The 17328-nt window shown below is 41.1% G+C and overlaps 1 protein-coding gene across 9 annotated transcripts in view; it reads right to left on the bottom strand.

Moving 5' to 3' along the window:
- The window catches only part of nedd4l (NEDD4 like E3 ubiquitin protein ligase), a 44418-nt gene that overhangs the window by 8777 nt on the left and 18313 nt on the right, over positions 1 to 17328 (bottom strand). For 2 of the 9 annotated variants that reach the window (XM_089020738.1, XM_089020732.1), the window contains 15 exons: positions 14770 to 14805; positions 14640 to 14678; positions 14141 to 14191; positions 12367 to 12428; positions 12141 to 12243; positions 11684 to 11838; positions 11470 to 11608; positions 10973 to 11161; positions 10450 to 10527; positions 8755 to 8814; positions 7961 to 8098; positions 6305 to 6493; positions 3769 to 3966; positions 2546 to 2623; positions 317 to 371 (listed from right to left, as the gene is read on the bottom strand). In XM_089020738.1, the coding sequence (XP_088876864.1) occupies positions 317 to 371; positions 2546 to 2623; positions 3769 to 3966; positions 6305 to 6493; positions 7961 to 8098; positions 8755 to 8814; positions 10450 to 10527; positions 10973 to 11161; positions 11470 to 11608; positions 11684 to 11838; positions 12141 to 12243; positions 12367 to 12428; positions 14141 to 14191; positions 14640 to 14678; positions 14770 to 14805 (1570 nt within the window). The remainder of the gene's footprint in view (positions 1 to 316; positions 372 to 2545; positions 2624 to 3768; positions 3967 to 6304; positions 6494 to 7960; positions 8099 to 8754; positions 8815 to 10449; positions 10528 to 10972; positions 11162 to 11469; positions 11609 to 11683; positions 11839 to 12140; positions 12244 to 12366; positions 12429 to 14140; positions 14192 to 14639; positions 14679 to 14769; positions 14806 to 17328) is intronic. The other 7 variants (XM_089020740.1, XM_089020736.1, XM_089020739.1 and 4 more) reach the window with 4 other exon arrangements.

Here is a 17328-nt window from a genome sequence, read left to right as displayed (position 1 = left end):
CAACTCGCTCAGTAAAAGACTCCCAAACGCAAAATGGTCATCGGCACAGCAACATTGAAAGAAGCAAACACTATACACAACAAATTAATGAATAACTAATTTTCAAATTTAAAGTACAACATAATGACTGTTATTGTGGTATACATACGACAATTTGAAAATGTGGTTCGGACAGCTATCAGATACAGGAAATAAAGCAGTCACAAATGTCGATATGTAATGTTTTGAAGCTGAATCCAGAAATATAGGACAAGATTAGTAAACAGCACATGGCCCTTTGAGGGATGGAAAATATGATTCTCAAGTGTCATCTTACTGTGGTCAATGTAGAACGTGCGTCCATCTGTGTGAACTCGCTCTTCCCACCCGGGCTACAGAGATAAAACAAAATGGAGGATGATAAGGGTGGAAATGAAAAAAAAAAGAAAGAAAAACAAGCACTAGCACCATTTAAATCAGGCCATGCTCAAATAGTCATTCCAATATTTTCTTTATTTCAGGCTTGATTGAACTTGTCCATCTCCCCAGAAGCAAACGTCAATAGCAAAGCTCAATCAAACACACCAAAAGACAATTGATTTTGATTTTTATTTACTTCTCAAATGATCGCTGCTATTTGAGTCAGGACTGCAAAGACACGACAGATACCACCACACATGACAAAGAGAGGGCTCATCACCAGGATTATCACCACCCGGCTTCCGTTTCATACCGGAGAGCTATCACTTAAGAGCTTAACAGTTACAGGCCACACACGCACTCACCCAGCAGCGGAAATCAGGCAATTAAAGTCAGGATATAAAAGGGAGAGTGTTGTTTATTTATTTTAATTCTTTTGATTAGGGGTGGAAAGGTGTAGGTAGGAAGAGTCAGGGTTGGGGGTGGGGGGTCCTTAAAAAAGGCCAAGTCTACATTCTCAGCAGATAAATCAACTTTAAGGTACAAGTTTACCTCTCTTTAAAATTGCTATCTTACATGAAATATGCATGCCTAACTTATGTATTAATAATTTACTTTTCATTTTGATATTTTTAATTTTTTAACTCTATTTTGTGAGATTAAAAACAAACTATGGGATGCCTTCTATCTCTCAGTGGTGCCTCGAACGGTTAACACCCTAAATAACTTTGAATGTGGTCTCTGACTTTGAATTTAACGTCACTGCCTTTCCAAAAAAAAAACATGTTAATTTCTCTACCGATACCTTCTCCTAATCATCTTTGCGACTCTACTATAAAATAGTGCAGCATAGAGAGGAAGAATCGGACAAACATTCGTTTTCACTCTGGAAAGAATTATTTTTTTTTTTAAGTGAGGCAATTTGGACACCTACCATCAAGGCATCGCTGAACCTTAATCACCCTTCTTGCTAAAAACTGCACAGGGTGCTTTTGTCTCTCAATGATACAGTTACACAGACAAGGCGTAATCTTAGAGGCCCCCGGGACAGAGCTAAAAGGGAGGGGTACTTGGTGCATAGGCCGTGCGGAGAAAGAAAGCTGAAGGGCGATGAAAAAAATTAGGAAAAGGAAAAAAAACCCAATCATGCTGGTTCAGAAGAGAGAGCGAGAAATACAATAAATACAGACAAAAGAAAGCGTAGTGCTGTCTGCAGGCATGACGTGACCACAGCGTGGCAGACCAGACAGGTAGGTAGGTAGGCAGGCAGAGGGAGGGAGCCGACCAACCTCCTCTGGTAGGTGCTGCCAAACACACACGGCCCCCGGGAGTTGGGGAGTGCGGAGGAAGTAGTGGACATTATTAGATCCACCCGAACAGAAGAAAGCAATAAGAGAACATACACATGCATGCGCACGCCAACCACGCATATTGTGAATGGGTCACATTGTGGCGCTACTGTAATGAATGCTAGCTCCATTTTCACAAGCACCCCATTTCCGGACCTCACACACATCACACAACAGTGTTGCCTCTTTTCTCACAGCACTAAAAAAGGAAATGCCTTGCACAGCCTGATGGTGAGACAGCACCTTAATCATGGGCTTCGGGACATCAAACAGTGGAACATCAAACAGCGATAGTCGGAAAAATATTTCCCAATGCAGGGTAGAACCAAATCAATTTATATCACACGGCATCTAATCTTCCTCGGTGAGGTTCTCCAGAATTAGCTTTGTCTTTTAGTGATGCCACGACATGACACTATTGTTGATGGCAAAGAGGAGGAGGAAGTTATTTATATGTATTTTTATGAATTGGCTATCTCGCTCTCTGATAACATGGATTGTGGAAACGTGCTGTGGATTTATGTGCTGCATCAAGTAAACGCCTACGTCAGTCAGCCATTCGGATGAGTGTGACGTCAGGGCCAACTTCTGTCTAAACCAGGTTTACGAGAGGAACTGTTCCATTGTAACTGCAAATCCCAGAAAAAAAATTTAATGGAAACTGTCTGTGTCAAAGATAATTCGTCAGATTTAATTGATGAGATTAATTTGATAACTGATTTAATCACTGCACATGGATTCTAAAGACAATCTAAGAGGTTCTACTGTAAATGTCACAAGCAACAACTTGTACTTACAGGAAGCGGGCCAAGTTCACCAGGCTCCATGGAGTTTTTATTCCTCATATGGACAGGATACTTTAACCTGGGATCCTCCTTGTTTTCGGTGCGACAGTAGGCAGGGAGGAGAAAATGGAAGAATATATTTTGGATTGTTCATTTATTTGCATTTTAAGATTGAATTTAAAACACCTTGTTAAATTACCATATTTTCTGGAGTGCAAGGCAATGAACGGTGTATTTTAAAACTTTTTTCCATATACAGACGCTCCCCACCTTACGAATGAGATACGTTCCGAGTGGTAGTTCGTAAGGTGAATTTATTCCTAAGTTTTAGTGCTATATTTTGTATGGAATGTCAAACACTGAACGGGGAAGTATAAAACACAGACACTCTAACAGTCATAATAAATAAATACATTCACACTTACTGTCGTACGACGACATATATCCTTGGAACTATAGTAATCCATTACTCAAGATGCTGGCACGTAATTAACCGAATTACGTGCTATTACTTTTTGTTATGGATTGCCATTCACCTCATCAACTGGGAAGAGGGATTTCCTCCCCGCCCACATACTCTACGGAGCCAATTGTAAGTGAGCTCGGCGGATCAGGGCCTGAACTCGTTGGCAAAGCTTCAGCATAGCCGCGCGCTGATTGGTCAGCCTTGGTGTCCGTCGTGTAAACATCCAGCCCTTGAAACCTCCAATGTGTCTGTGTGCGTGTGAAGCACAGTACGCAGCCAATCATAAGCGAGCTTGGCCGGAAAAAGGCGCGCAATACAAAATCTAAGTTACAGCATCTCTGTCTGAACCTACTTGCAAAAATGTTCTTATGTACCGTTATTCATAACTCGAATGTTTGTAAATTGGGGGAGCGTCTGTATAAGGCGAACTGGACTATAAGGCGCACCTTCAATGAATAGGAAAGTGTTTCCAACTATAATATATAAATATACAAATATTATACATACATACATATTATAAGACGCTACAGTAGAGGCTGGGGTTGCGCATTACTTCTACAGGGGTAAATGGAGTCAGTGGCTGCTGACAGTAGTTGCCAGACCTGTTGTGGCTCAATATTACTTCACATATAAGGTGCACCGGCATATAAGGCGCAGGGTTATCTTTTGAAGAAAATCAAGGCTTTTGGGTACGCCTTATACACCGGAAAATACAGTATACAAAATAAGACAAATGGTCATGCCGAATCATGTTAGCATTGTAACCCACCCAGGTGGTGGTTCTGCTGTTGTGGTCGATGAAAAAGGGCCGTCCATTGGGGGCTATCCTCATTTCCCAGCCCGGTGGCAGGAAGCTCTGCTGAGCCTTGTGCTGAGACTTGGGTGAGCTGTAGGGCGATGGCTGCGGGGACTGAGGGTTGGAGAAGGTGTCTTTCACTGCCCGTCGCGCCTGAATGTTGTTGGCCCCCTGAATCAAAAATTACAAAGAGAAGCAACATCAGTCCGAACTGTCCAAGATGAACCTTTTAACTTATTCACTGCCAGATGTGCAAAAATGTATTCACTCCAGTGCCAGAGTTTTTGTCATTGTCACTTGAATTCCAGGACCCATAGAATATTGAGTTTTAGGACTACATCAGCAATCAGTGCAGCGTTAGAAACCATAGATTCTCTTCTTTAATCACAAAAATGAGCTAATACCTAAATTATATGGGTCTGGAGTTGTATGAGTTTGAAATGAGGGCCGCTGTCCAAAACACAATGCAATACACACATATTAGTTTATATAGCGTTTTTAACAACAGCTGAAGCTCGAACAAAGTGCTAACATGGAAAAAAAGGGGACTGCCACCCTCTGGTGGAAGGGAAAAACATTGCCAGAGGTCTGGTCAGTGCTTTATTGGCGCCCAAACAAGAAAAAAAAAAACCATGAGCTAATTCGGGAATGACGCTCTACGTTATATTTTCAGTTAACGGATGAATTTGTCAATGGCAGTGAATGAGTTAAATACGACTGCTGTATGGCTGTAGAGCTTGAAGAGACAATCATTCGTAGCAATTGAGTGTGCTGAATGAAATCAGAAATTATTCCACCACACAACAAGAAGTTTCTGATGCAATAACAACACACAAAAATAATGCTCACCATGCAGCAGAATAATAGGTTTTCTCTTTTGGCCATATTGTGCAAACATTATTTGGTTGTCCAAGCGGCAGGGAAACCAAGTGCGGTTAGCAATGTTAAGAATGCAAACCGCATTTAGCTTTCCATCACTTTTAATGAAGATAATTATACATTCTCACTAAAAGCTGATATTTGCACTCACAAGACAATTAGCAAGACTAAGAATGGCACTGAGTCATCTGCATTTGACATCTCATCACTTTTAATGAAGCGAGTCAGTTCTAAAAGTCATACTGACCTTGCTACGCAGTAAACCTCTTGTGCTTTTACTCTTTTTTTCAAGCACGTAAAGATTAGTGTTCAATCATCACAAAAGGAATCCCCCATGATTACGCGCCGATCTGAACTTGACATGAGAAAATGTGTTAATTAACAGTCTAATCTGAGTGTTCTAATTATGTTTTTTTTTTTCCACTTTGACGGCGCCTTATTATGACCCAAAACTTCCACAACTTACTTAATTAAATGTCCATCAGGTCAGCTCTGTCGGTGATAAAAATCCAATAGCAGACGTCCTATCTTAATTAGTCACATTTCTGTAATGCATTTACCATCGCTACGGTCGATTCGAGAGAACAAGCAAGTGCTCCTATGACCACCTCAGAGTTTAGCAAAAAATAAATACTCCTTGATTTACTGGTAAACTGTATTGTTATAGTTATTGCTGTTATTACACAACAGAGGAAAAGAGAATTGAGTTTGAGGAAAGCAAATAATCACCCACTTGAGCAGGGGAAACAACTGAAAAACTAAGACAACTGAGCGAAAGAGGAGAGGATGATTGGATCGTTTTATTAGACAAAGGGTGGAGAATCTTGATTTTCTAATTAAATTCTTCTATATCAATGGTGTCAAAGTCAAGGCCCGGGGACTAAATCTGGCCCGTCACATCATTTTATTCGGCCCGCGAAAGCAAATCAAGCATGTCAACTGCCATGATTGCTCGCTAAAATTTCTAATTGTCATTATGTAAACCACAATAAGTCATTATGCTTGACTTCAGATTTGAAAACTAGTCATTCATTAAGTTGTTGTTGTTTTGTTTGTTTGTTCGTACTTCAAGATGGCGCCGCAAGAGTGGTTGCCTGTACAGCAGCTCCTGTATTTTTTTCTTCTTCCTTTCCTTTCCTCTTACTTTCATCACTTTGCTGCTGCGAAATATAAATTTCTCCACTGCGAGACTAATAAAGGCTAATCAAATCCAATCCAAGTGCCATCATGATTGCTAAAGTCTGAACCAAAATTTCAAATTGTCATACGTAAACCACAATCAGTCATTATTCTTGACTTCAGATTTGAAAACTAGTTATTCATTAATTTGTTGTGCGTTCTGTATGTAATATATGGAGATCAAACATTCTAATGGTTTCCCCAAATTCATAATGGCCCTCAAGAGGAAACCGTAACGACAATGAGGCCCGCGGCGAAAGATGAATTTGACACCCCTGTTCTATATGATGCTAAAATTGATGACTTGCATGTTATTATATAACATGCATATCAAAAAAAGTTCCTTTTAGGTTCAAATTGTGCATTTGGTAGCATATGGCCAACAGGCTGTAGATTCCCCACCCCTGTTTAAAGGGGTTACGGTGGACTGGTATGGAGGACTACATCTCACCTCCAAGGGGGTAGACAGGGTGACAGTAGGGGAGCTGAGGCTACGTGGTCGTCGGATTTGGGGCTCATGGAGGTGGTTGTTGGAGGCATTAGAGGAGGCATTGGAAGGGGAGGGGGCAGGTGTCAGGGCAGAGGTCGCTCCTGATGGCGACGCCGCACCCGCTGAGGTGCTGGGTCCATCTTCAGTCAGCTGCCGGGAAGAAAAGCACTTTTGAGGTTAAGACGGGTTGGAATGTAACAGACTGCTGTCCCACTCGACGGTTGAGTGTGGCAGGAAACTGCAAAAACCATACTGCATTAAACGCATCAGGAGGAACAGTAGCCCCTTCTACACTGCCTGCTGTTTACTGCAGTTCTGTATAAACAGCACCAATACAGAACAGGAAGATAGTCACCCTTCCATTTAATATTAATATTTCTTTTACTTCTGATTATCCGCCTGTTTTCTTGATGGGTTACAGTGGGGAAAGGCAGCTGAATAATTACCCCATATTTTGTTTGGCCCAAAGACAGAAAAGTGAAGTCTGGATTATGATAATGCTCTTTAAAACACATCATTTGTTTTTTTGTTGATTGGTCAACCAGGTAAGCATTAACTCATTCACTGCCAGACGATGTGCAAAAATGTGTCCACTCCCTTTCCAGGGTTTTTTGTCATTTTCACTCAAATTACAGGACACATAGAATATTGAGTTTTAGGACTACATAAACATTCAATGCAGCATAAGAAGCCTTAGACCTTTTTCTTTCATCAGGAAAACAAAGAGTTAATTCATAAATTATAGATCTGGAGTGAAATAAGCAAGTGGAGGCGGCTGTGCAAAAGGCAAATTCTGCCCCCTCGTGGGAGGGAAAAAAAATTGTCAGAGGTCTGACCAGCGCATGGTCAGCATCCCCCGCAAGAAAAACCAAAAGCCCAAAGAATTTGGGAATGTCGCTGCACGTCATATTTGCAATTCCCGAATAAATTCAGGAATGGCAGTGAATGAGTTAAGCAGTTGGAAAATAGCCGTATCATTTGTACAGTAACGGTGGCCGGAAGACTTCCTTCAATCATGCCCATCTCTACATTTTGCAACCCATCAGGTACCATCTTAGCATACTCTAAAAGTTATTCATCCTATGAGTCATTGGCTTGCAGTGGAAAAGGGGCATTGAAAAACATATACTTTTCCTTCGTCAGGGTGGTTATGTATTCATTTTAACTTTTTGTTCGCTAGTTAGGATTATAAATAAATTAGAGAATGTGGAAAACTTCCAAATTAAGGATGATTCAGCCCTGGCGGAGGTCTACTGAGCACCATTCTAATTCAGCAATGTAATATTTTGGACTGCGTCCCTCTCCTTCCGAACAATAATGGAGATAGATGAGAATCAGACACCATCAACAGATGTACAGACAAATAAGGACAAAAAGAGATATTAGACAACCATCGGACGACTAGAAAACCACAGTGGAAAGGAACGCGAGAATGAGAAAACATGGCTCTGATCCGGTATGTCAGAAAACACTTGACAAGGGAAGACCCAGAGGTGTGCATATGGGAAAAAAAGAAACAGGCCGCACACAAGGCTGAGAACAAGAGGACAAAAAGAGAATCACGGTCCATCATGATGTCGACACATGTTCAGCAGCCGCCTCCTTGACCTGCTGTACCTGCACAATCGGCCTAGTCCAGGTAGTGGTGCGGTTGTTATGGTTGACGTAATAAGTTCTCCCCTTGCCATCCTTCCGCTCCTCCCATCCAGGGGGTAGGCCCGGGGTGGTCATGTTGAACACAGCCGCTGTGGGAGACTGGCCACGGTCCGACGTGGAGAGAAAGCAAAAATAAACGTGTCAGAGAAGATCAGAAGATGATGCCTCTGGGAAGGAAATCTAATCTGTTCGATCGCAATGGAGAGGCACGGAAGGGACAATCCTATGTCAGTTGAGGGGTGATGTAAAATATCATGATGGTGGTCACTCTTGGCAGTGTTTCATCCAATCATTATGCAAAAAAAAAAAAAAAAAAAAAAACTGCACGCACGGTGTAAATTTTTTTGTTGGTAAATTACATACAGGAGATCTTGTGATGTATCACATCACACATACAGTATTTTTTAATCTGACAATTACATAAGATATCCTATTACTAATCAGCCTACAATTATTCAATTATGACCATAAAATATACATGGTAAAGATAGGAACAAAAATAAGGAGAAAAAAAATCATTCAGTGTCTGTCGTCAGTGGACAAATGCACAAATGAAGAGACATACAACAATAACAAATCTGCAATGAAATAGTTTTACCGTGACCTTCTTTGAGTATATTTTAGTGTATCTTGAAGTAAATATTGTATTATTTCTAAAGACTGCCCAAGATGGAAATGTTCATAAGCGTTATTTTTATGAATGCATTAAATAAAAGGTGCAGAGAGTTTGGATTGTACATAAACTGAGACATTACCGTGGTATCCTCACCACCTGAGACTGTTTGAGCTCTGCTTCGTCTGGAATGGGAACGCTGCTGGTGGCAGACAACAGTATTGTCAGGCGAGGGCATAAATAAAAGTGGGCAAAGAGGGGTCTTTAAGGTGAGGGCAGTGTATTGAAGACACACTGAAGAGACAAAGGGTGGCAACAGAAAGTGATTGTGCTTGGGAAGGGATCCAATTTTTTGGGGGTAAGGGAGAAAACAAACAGTTGAGGGAAGCAAGGATATTGATTGTGAAGTGGTGAGAAGGTACTGCGGTAGTGATTGGTTAATTCAGATTATGCAAAGAAACTTTACAGAGAAAAACATTTACAAGTATGCTACAATTTATGTCAAGTGAAAATGGAATTTATAATAAAAAATGAAAAAAAAGAACATCAGTGGAAAAACTAGCCGTGTCAAGAGCACCTTGACTACTAATAATGATAACTCCACGACAGTCAATATGGTGGAATGTTTAAATGTAATTGCCGGTGCTGCTGTTTTGGTTAGCAATGTAGCTGTTCAGTGTCACCTAAGAACTAAAATGAGGACAGACACTCTCCAACTTATGAACGAGATACGTTCCAAACGGTCGTTCGCAAGGTGAATTCGTTTTTAAGTTGCTTCAGTGCTATCTTTTGTATGTAATGTATGTTTAAGCTTGATATAAGTATGTTTAAGGTTTATCTCAGTATCTTTAAGGCTTGTATAAGCAACCTGTATTGGTTTATACTAAAAAATAAAAATGTAATTAAATATACCGGTATGCTCGATGAAGATATGTACATGTACAACTGGAGAGATGCTAGTACAAAAATGTTTGGATGTAGCGTTGTTCATAACTCGAATGTTTGTAAGAAGGGGTATTTGGCGAACTGTTTCTTTTCTTATTTGTGATAGCAGAATTATGTACGGAAAGTTATATATTTCATGCAGGGTAATTTTACAGCAGTATGAAAACGTTTGTACATCCATCCATTTTCCGTATCGCTTATTCCTCATTTGGGTCGCGGGGGGTGCTGGAGCCTATCTCAGCTGTCTTCGTACGTTGTATTTTTTATTTTTTTTTTTTGGGGGGGGGGGGGGGGGCAAAAATTATTGCATTATATGAGTGTAGCAAATGTGCCTACTATGCCTGAACAACATTGCGGTGGTGGTAGCCCGGTTGAGGATAGCAAATGTCTGCGCGATTACACCACCCACTAATGACTTGTCATTGTTGCTGACATCGGCACTCCTTTGTTCAACAGCTTTGTGACTCAGCTGTGCGACCGCTTGAAGAATCATGTGACTGTCGGATTTGGAGCCAGTGACTAATGACATCTTGGATCATGTGAGAGTGGTCAGGAACTGGAATGGTCAGAGTGATGTAGGTGAAGTATTTCCTTTTAAATTCAGCGATAAAGACAGGAAGCAAGTGGTAAGGTAATCCTAGTGAGGCAAGAAGAAAGAATGGCACAATAAAAGGGAAAAGTGAAGAGTTAACAACACCTGTGGTATGGTAAGGAAAGTGGCATTAATGTGTTGGTCACCCACAGCACAGTCAATGGAAATGTGAAGGAAAAGCCTAAAAAAGCCCTCAGGGGACAGTGAGAGTGCTCAACAGACACGGAACACAGAAATGGAGGAAGGAATACAAGAGAGGCGCCGGGACGGACGGCAATGTGAAGGTTGAGAAATATTTACCGCAAGAGGAGGAGGTTGGGCCTGATCGCTAACGCCATCAGTCATACTGGAAGAGCGCAGTCGGTTTGACAGCTGGGTCTGTCGAGATGAAGACATTTGAAAATGTTTCAGAAGTCATGACAGGAAGCGGTTTATTCCAATTTATTTGGATTTTACAACAGTAACAGTGAATCCCTGTTTTTTTTGCAAGGGGATTCTAGATTCACTCTTGAATTACAGTGTTTGTTTTGTTGTTTTCCCAGTTTTTACTAAACCTAAAAAATCCAATCGAGCTAAGTAAACCCCATTGGAAAAAAATTAAAACATGTAACAAGGGCAGTGAATGATCAACTATAAATACTGTATTTTCCTCATTATAAGGCGGACCTAAAAGCCTTATTTTTTTCAAAAGCTGACCGGTTTATCTTGGGGGAAAAGCTCATTGAAATAGCTACATGACTACTGGGAAGTTTTTGATCCGCTGTCATTGCATTTTAAAGATAGCCCTTTAAAAAAAGTGAACGCGGGATGGTTAATTTCTCACCAGAACAGAGCTGGGCCCAGGCACTTCGCCATTGGTGTCGGGGGTGAAAGACAGCCTCAGGCTCAAATCGTCAGAGAACTCCTGGGGGACTGGCGTCGGCGGGAGAAGTGGGGTCATCGAGGATGACGTACCAGGATGGGACTGGGCCAGGCTGTCATTAGGTTCTTCCTCTGTGATTAGCTCCCAGGACTACAGACGGGCAGAGATTCAACCATGATAGAAGAAATCATAAGATGACTGATTAGAATGACTACCAAGTTTATGGGATGAACTCAAATAAAAATGTTGATTTTCTTTAAAATTTCTAATTGAATAAATGTAAGAACATTTTGCTCCTAATGGTGTGATTTTTGATGCAATAAAAAAATTGTGGCTAAACCAATGTTGTGTGAGGTACACAGATGACTTGAGTGATGTAATGTAACAGGTAAAACTCAAAATTTTAATTCTCAGTTTTGTTGCTAATAGTGTCTACTAATGTTTCTTTGCTTTCTCACGTTGTCAATAACATCCCGCGGCTCCATGTGCTCGTTCTCCAGGTCCTCGCTGATATGGCGTCTTGAACGGAAGACACGGTGTGCCTCCTGGTGGATCTGACGCTGCCGATTGTCACTCTCAGTTTCTGAAATCACGTCCCTTAACATGGAATTGCAAACTAATTAAAAAAATACTGGTAAAGGCTATATAAAGCACAGACAAGTAAAGAAATACATGTTGGACGGCCGTTTCCACTGCGTTGAACGATTGTTGTGGTTGACATAGTAGGTGCGTCCAAGGTTGTCCACCTTCTCTTCCCAACCAGGAGGCAATGGCGGCAGTAGCTGTTGGGGTCGCTGCGAACCCGAATCTGGAGGTTCATCCCACCCCTGAAATGAAATAGTCATCAATTTTTGGACATATGGTAGAATAGACTTCATCACTTTTATGAAACGCATGGAGCTCAATTTCTGTTAGTCGAACATCTTTAAGAGATGGCAACATTTGGAAGATCAAATGACGCTAAAGTTTCTAGCTCATAAAACATTGAGAGCTCAGTTGAGAGCCCAGAAAGTTGATTATAATCTTTTTGCTTCGTGGTGGGGGAATACCTTATCTTAAATATAAATTTGCAAGGACGACTGAGTTAAAGCCAAGTAAATAATCAAACAAACTGCATGCCTGAGTTTACCTCTGCCTCCTCCCTCATGTCCCCAGCTTCCTCTTCATGTCCTCCTTGTTTGGGCAGATAGGCCATCTTCAGACGCAGGTAACCCTTAACTCTCGACTTGTGACTTGTATATAACAACAGGAATGTGTGGATAAGATAAGATATGGTGGCTTATATATTCAATTAAGGTGAACTGCAAAAAAAATACAAAACAGGATGTCTGTTGTCTCTTCCGGATGGTACTAACCTCCTGGGCCGTAACAGGAAGTCCTTAAACGTGTAGGGGCGCTCCATTGCAGGGTCCTCTGTCTGCAAATATGTTTTTTTGTTATTTATTTGGTGGGGTGGGAATAATAATCAAGAGTTGCAGCTCTGGATTACGTGGCTGTGAGCGTCACACTGCTATGAGGTTGTGTAATGCGTCTCCGGTTACACATTGGAAAAATAGAAAGGGTACTTTGCGTTTCTCAGCAGTCTGCCCCAAAAAAAATTCAAATACGCTGCAACTTTTCAGAGGTGTGACAACGAAATGAGGCATACATTTAACAACCGTGCCCTGCCAATGAGTGTGTCGTTTTATGTGGAAAATTCGCATTGTCTTGTTAAATATGATCCCATTCGAAAATGAATCCATTTTTAAAATGTAGCTCCAGTGGAGTCAAATGTAGCAGTGTCCTATTAAATTTAACATGAAGATTGAACAGATCGCTACTATACGTGAAAAATAGAGATAGGCATCAATAGGTTAATCAAATGTGAAGAATTAGCATTGCAGATTAAATGGATCAATTAATCACCCCTTGTAAAATGGTTTTAGCCAAACAATTCATTCACAAATTTATTTCAGAATTGAAAATATGATGTAGAACGCCATTCCCGAATTTGTTTAGGTTTAGTTTTTTTCTTGCTTGGGTGCCGATAAAGCGCTGGCCATGGCCTATGGCAATGTTTTTCTTTTCCACAAGAGGAAGAATTTCCCTTTTTCCCATGTTGGCACTTCGTTCCAGCTTCAGCTGTTGTTTAAGCGCTATATAAACCAATATGTATGTATTGCATTGTATTTTGGACAGCCGCCCTCATTTCATGCTCATATAACTGCACACCGATATAATTTAGGAATTAACCTTTTTTTCTAATGAAATAAGAGAGTAAGGTTTCTAACGCTGTATTGAATGTTTATATAGTCCTAAAACGCAATATTCTGTGGGTTGTGGAATTCAAGTGATAATGACAAAAACCCTGGCGCTGGAGTGGTCTAATGTTTGCACACTTCTGGCAGTGAATGAGTTAAAATGTAATGGGAAATCATTTGAGAATCCCAAAAGATATAAAATACCAACATCAGATGTGCATTCCAACCTAAAACAAACAATATATAATAATTTTTAAAATACAACAAAGACACATCCACATATACAAACTTAAAAATATTCTCTGACGTTTTTATGTGTGTGTGTACACATCAAATCCGCTGTGTCTATGGTTTTGTAACCAGTTATATCACCAAAGACAGCATTTTCCCACTGAGATTATGTCAACTCGACTGAGGTGTTTTTCCCCCATGCACTCCAAATCGAGGACAGTCGTCGTATTGTTTACATTCTAGACATCTCCATGTCTTGCCAAACAGGGAGCACTGCTTGACTATTAAAGCAACACGAAGCGACTTGCGTGAGCAATTATCTCGCACCAGAGACACGACTGGCTCGATGGAAATAGAATGGAATGAAAAACATAAAGGATACCAAGGTTTAACTACCCCAATCACATTGAATGCCCAAATTCGATTAGTTAGATATGTATCTATTTTATTTCAGGTGCGCCCGAAAATGACTCGTGTTAAAAGCCAAGTGTCAACGCAGGGCAAGAACATTATGGTAAATAATGCCTAGGAAAGTTGGGAGAGGGAGGGGAGAATGGGCTGGATGTATGCATCAGTGTTGGATGTATGCATCAGAGTTTGAAGAACATTTTGAGGAGGAAGAGGAGGAAGCACTGACAAACACACACACAGAACTCACCGGCAAATGACTAAGAGGAACGTCCACTTGTCCCAGGAAATCATCTCTAGTCTAGAAAAAGAAAAAAAGGTGGGTCAGGTGTGTCTTGGGGACTAATAAGAATTGTAAAAAGGGAAAAGAAGGGAAAAACAGTGTTGAGGTTTCGCAAGATTGCCAAGGAGATTGGAAAAAAATAACACACAGCAACAATTTAGCAAAGAGGAAATTATTGATTTCAAGTGATCACCCAAAATAACCAAACTTTTTTTAATTAGCATCTGATATAGATGCAAAACAGCACATTTGCTGAGAAAACATCTTTATCAGAATCTTATCTCGTGACAGCACTTTTATATCTGTCCAGGAGCACAGTTTGTACATGTATCCGAGACAGAAGGCTCAAACAAGAACATCCAACTGCAACACGAAAGCCGCATTAGCCAGACAGGAAGAAGAGGATTGTTGCTGATACATCAGGAAGAAAACCAGGAAAGAAGGCTTGAGGCAAATGAAAGAAAACCTGTAGATTTGTCCATCCCTTTGCTGTAATTAACGCAGACTGGAAAAAAGGGGGAGAAAAAAAGGGAGGGGGAAGGAAATGATTGCAAATGATTGCGCTGCACAACAGTTGCACCCTCTTCAAAGATTACCTGTCCGGTGTGGAAAAGCCCATTCGTGGTAGAGGCCTGTGTGTGGGACATAACTGATTTAGATGGCAGACGTCACAGAGGTGGGTGCGAGGAGATTTTGGAAGATCAAACCACATAGGAAGTTATGTCGCTTGATAGTCTACCTTTGTTATACTGTACTATTCAAACTTCAGGAGTTGAATGGATGGCGTGCGCAGTGATTTGTTGACATTTATGCTCAATTGCAGTATAAAAATACTGCATATGCCTGCTTTTAACTCATTCACTGCCATTCCCGAATTTATTCCGGAATTGAAAAGCATGACGTGGAGCGCCTTTCCCAAATTTGTCTGGGTTTTGGTTTTTCTTGCGGGGGGTGCCGATAAAGCACTGGTCAGACCTCTGGCAGTGTTTTCCCTTCCACGAGGGGGCAGCATTTGCCTTTTGTCCATGTTAGCGCTTTGTTAAAGCTCTATATCAATCAATATGTATGTATTGTATTGTATTTTGTACAGCCGCTCCCATTTCAAGTTTAGATTACTCCAGACTCATATTACTTTGGAATTAACTTGTTTTTTTCTGATGAAAGTCTAAGGTTTCTTACGCTGCATTGAATGTGGGTCCTGGAATTTGAGTGAAAATGGCAAAAACCCTGGCACTGGAGTGAACAATTTTTTTGCACATCGTCTGGCAGTGAATGAGTTAAAATGGTGTCAGATTCTCCCTAAATAAAAATAGGATTTATCAAAAGTTTCGATTTGAGGCAAAGGAGCAGACTGCAGATGGCCTATCACAATACTGTATTAACTGTTTCTTGATACTTGCACTATGTAGTTTTTTTTATGAAACGGTTTTGCACATTTACATTTGCACAGTATCCAGTTGACATCTTCATTTTGTTATGCTTAGAATATCTTGTTTTCTATCCTTTCACCCCCCACCCCATCCCCTTTCAATTGCTGCTGTGGACTGCAAATGTCCCCATTGTGGGACGAATAAAGGTTTTCTGATTCTGATTCTGAACCCAAAACGTTTTGTGCTGGCATTGCTAGCCTGTGGTCGATATTCTTTACGGTTCCAGCGCCTACATCTTCGTTGTGGCAGATAATCACGTCTGAACAGGCTCAGAGTACTGCCTGAAATTGTTCAGAGGGAAAAGTGGGCAGGCATACCCAACCTTATCATCCTTATCGAGTGTGGCATAACATTCTGAACAGACCAGGAATCCAATGGTGAAAGGTGAGTCATGCTTGTCGGTTATTATAGGATAAATATGTCAACAGACTCGTGAATCTCACACATAGAAACACACAACCATTGGAGCAGTTATTCAGATGTGGAAAAGAGAAAAAATGCCACAGTATCTGCTTTCATTTCCTAAAGCAAATGGAAAAGCTACTAAGTGACGGCCAAACTCCCCAAACGGTGACTCATAAACCCCATCTTAACTAGAAGTAACATGTCATGTGTCAGTACTGTCATTCACCTCACACTTTGTTTTGAAAAGCAGCCTATGAATGAAATTAAGTGAATAATGCCTTCAGCGTTGACGGGGTGGTTGGATTTCATGTCAACATAGACATCCCATGAGCTTGCTCAAAAAGTCACACGTTAAACTGAACTGTTTCGTGACAGCAATAAGCAGCCAGCGCAACGGCACCCCGGGGAGACGCGGCTGTTTTTTTGTGTCCTTTAACGCAGGAGAGCATTTTAAGCTGCGGGTATGTGTATGTGGTGGGCTATAATTGCAGAGTCATCAAAGGGTCACAGTTGAGCCATGCAGCTGCCTCCCTGGGCCAGGTTACACTCAGGGTTGGGAGGGGGTCGCCAATGATCAACAGCATGAAGGATGGGGGGGCAGAAAGGGGCTGCCAGCATATGGAGTGCTCAGGACTAGGACACGTCCCATCTGCGTCTCCCAAACATCCCAGTACTGTTTGTCCCACCCCTGCTTCTTTGCTAGCTGGCTCTTTTGTTTTTCTCCAGTAACAAAGGGGAAAAATGCTCTATTTTTATTCTGTGAAAAGAAATGCTGATGGCTAATTATTTTCTCAGACCATCATTCCATTACTTTAGAGACCACCAACGAAATTGAGTCCAATTTCCTTAATCCCGTTGATTTCAGAAGACTTGTTGATATCACCACCAGGAAATATTAGTCCATGGCAAATATAAAGACACACGTTTCACTTGAATCACTCAATAATTGGTCTCTGAAAAAAAGCTCATTATTTTTCAGTTGATACATATGTTAAGATCCATCTTTTACCTCACAGTGTGTGGAAAGTTTCAGGAAGGCTCTTTGTTATTTCTACTTTTCCAAGCAAATGGAAAATGCACTGTTGCTGGATCCTAAATTATAGAAAAATCCCATTCACAGAATTATCCAGGAAGCCCAAACATTTGCACCATGGGTTTCAGGTGCTACTGCAACCTGTGGTCCATAGCTGTAAGACTCCATGCTATGGTCAGTTAAAAGTTCTTTGTGAATGGTCACGAGAGACACAGAGAGAGAGACAGAGAGAGAGAGAGAGACAGAGAGAGAGAGAGAGAGAGAGAGAGAGAGAGAGAGAGAGAGAG

Source organism: Hippocampus bargibanti, linkage group LG18 (genome assembly GCF_051943395.1).
Source record: "Hippocampus bargibanti isolate YZ-2025 linkage group LG18, ASM5194339v1, whole genome shotgun sequence".
Classification (NCBI taxonomy): domain Eukaryota; kingdom Metazoa; phylum Chordata; class Actinopteri; order Syngnathiformes; family Syngnathidae; genus Hippocampus; species Hippocampus bargibanti.
This window is presented reverse-complemented; position numbering and strand designations above follow the sequence as displayed.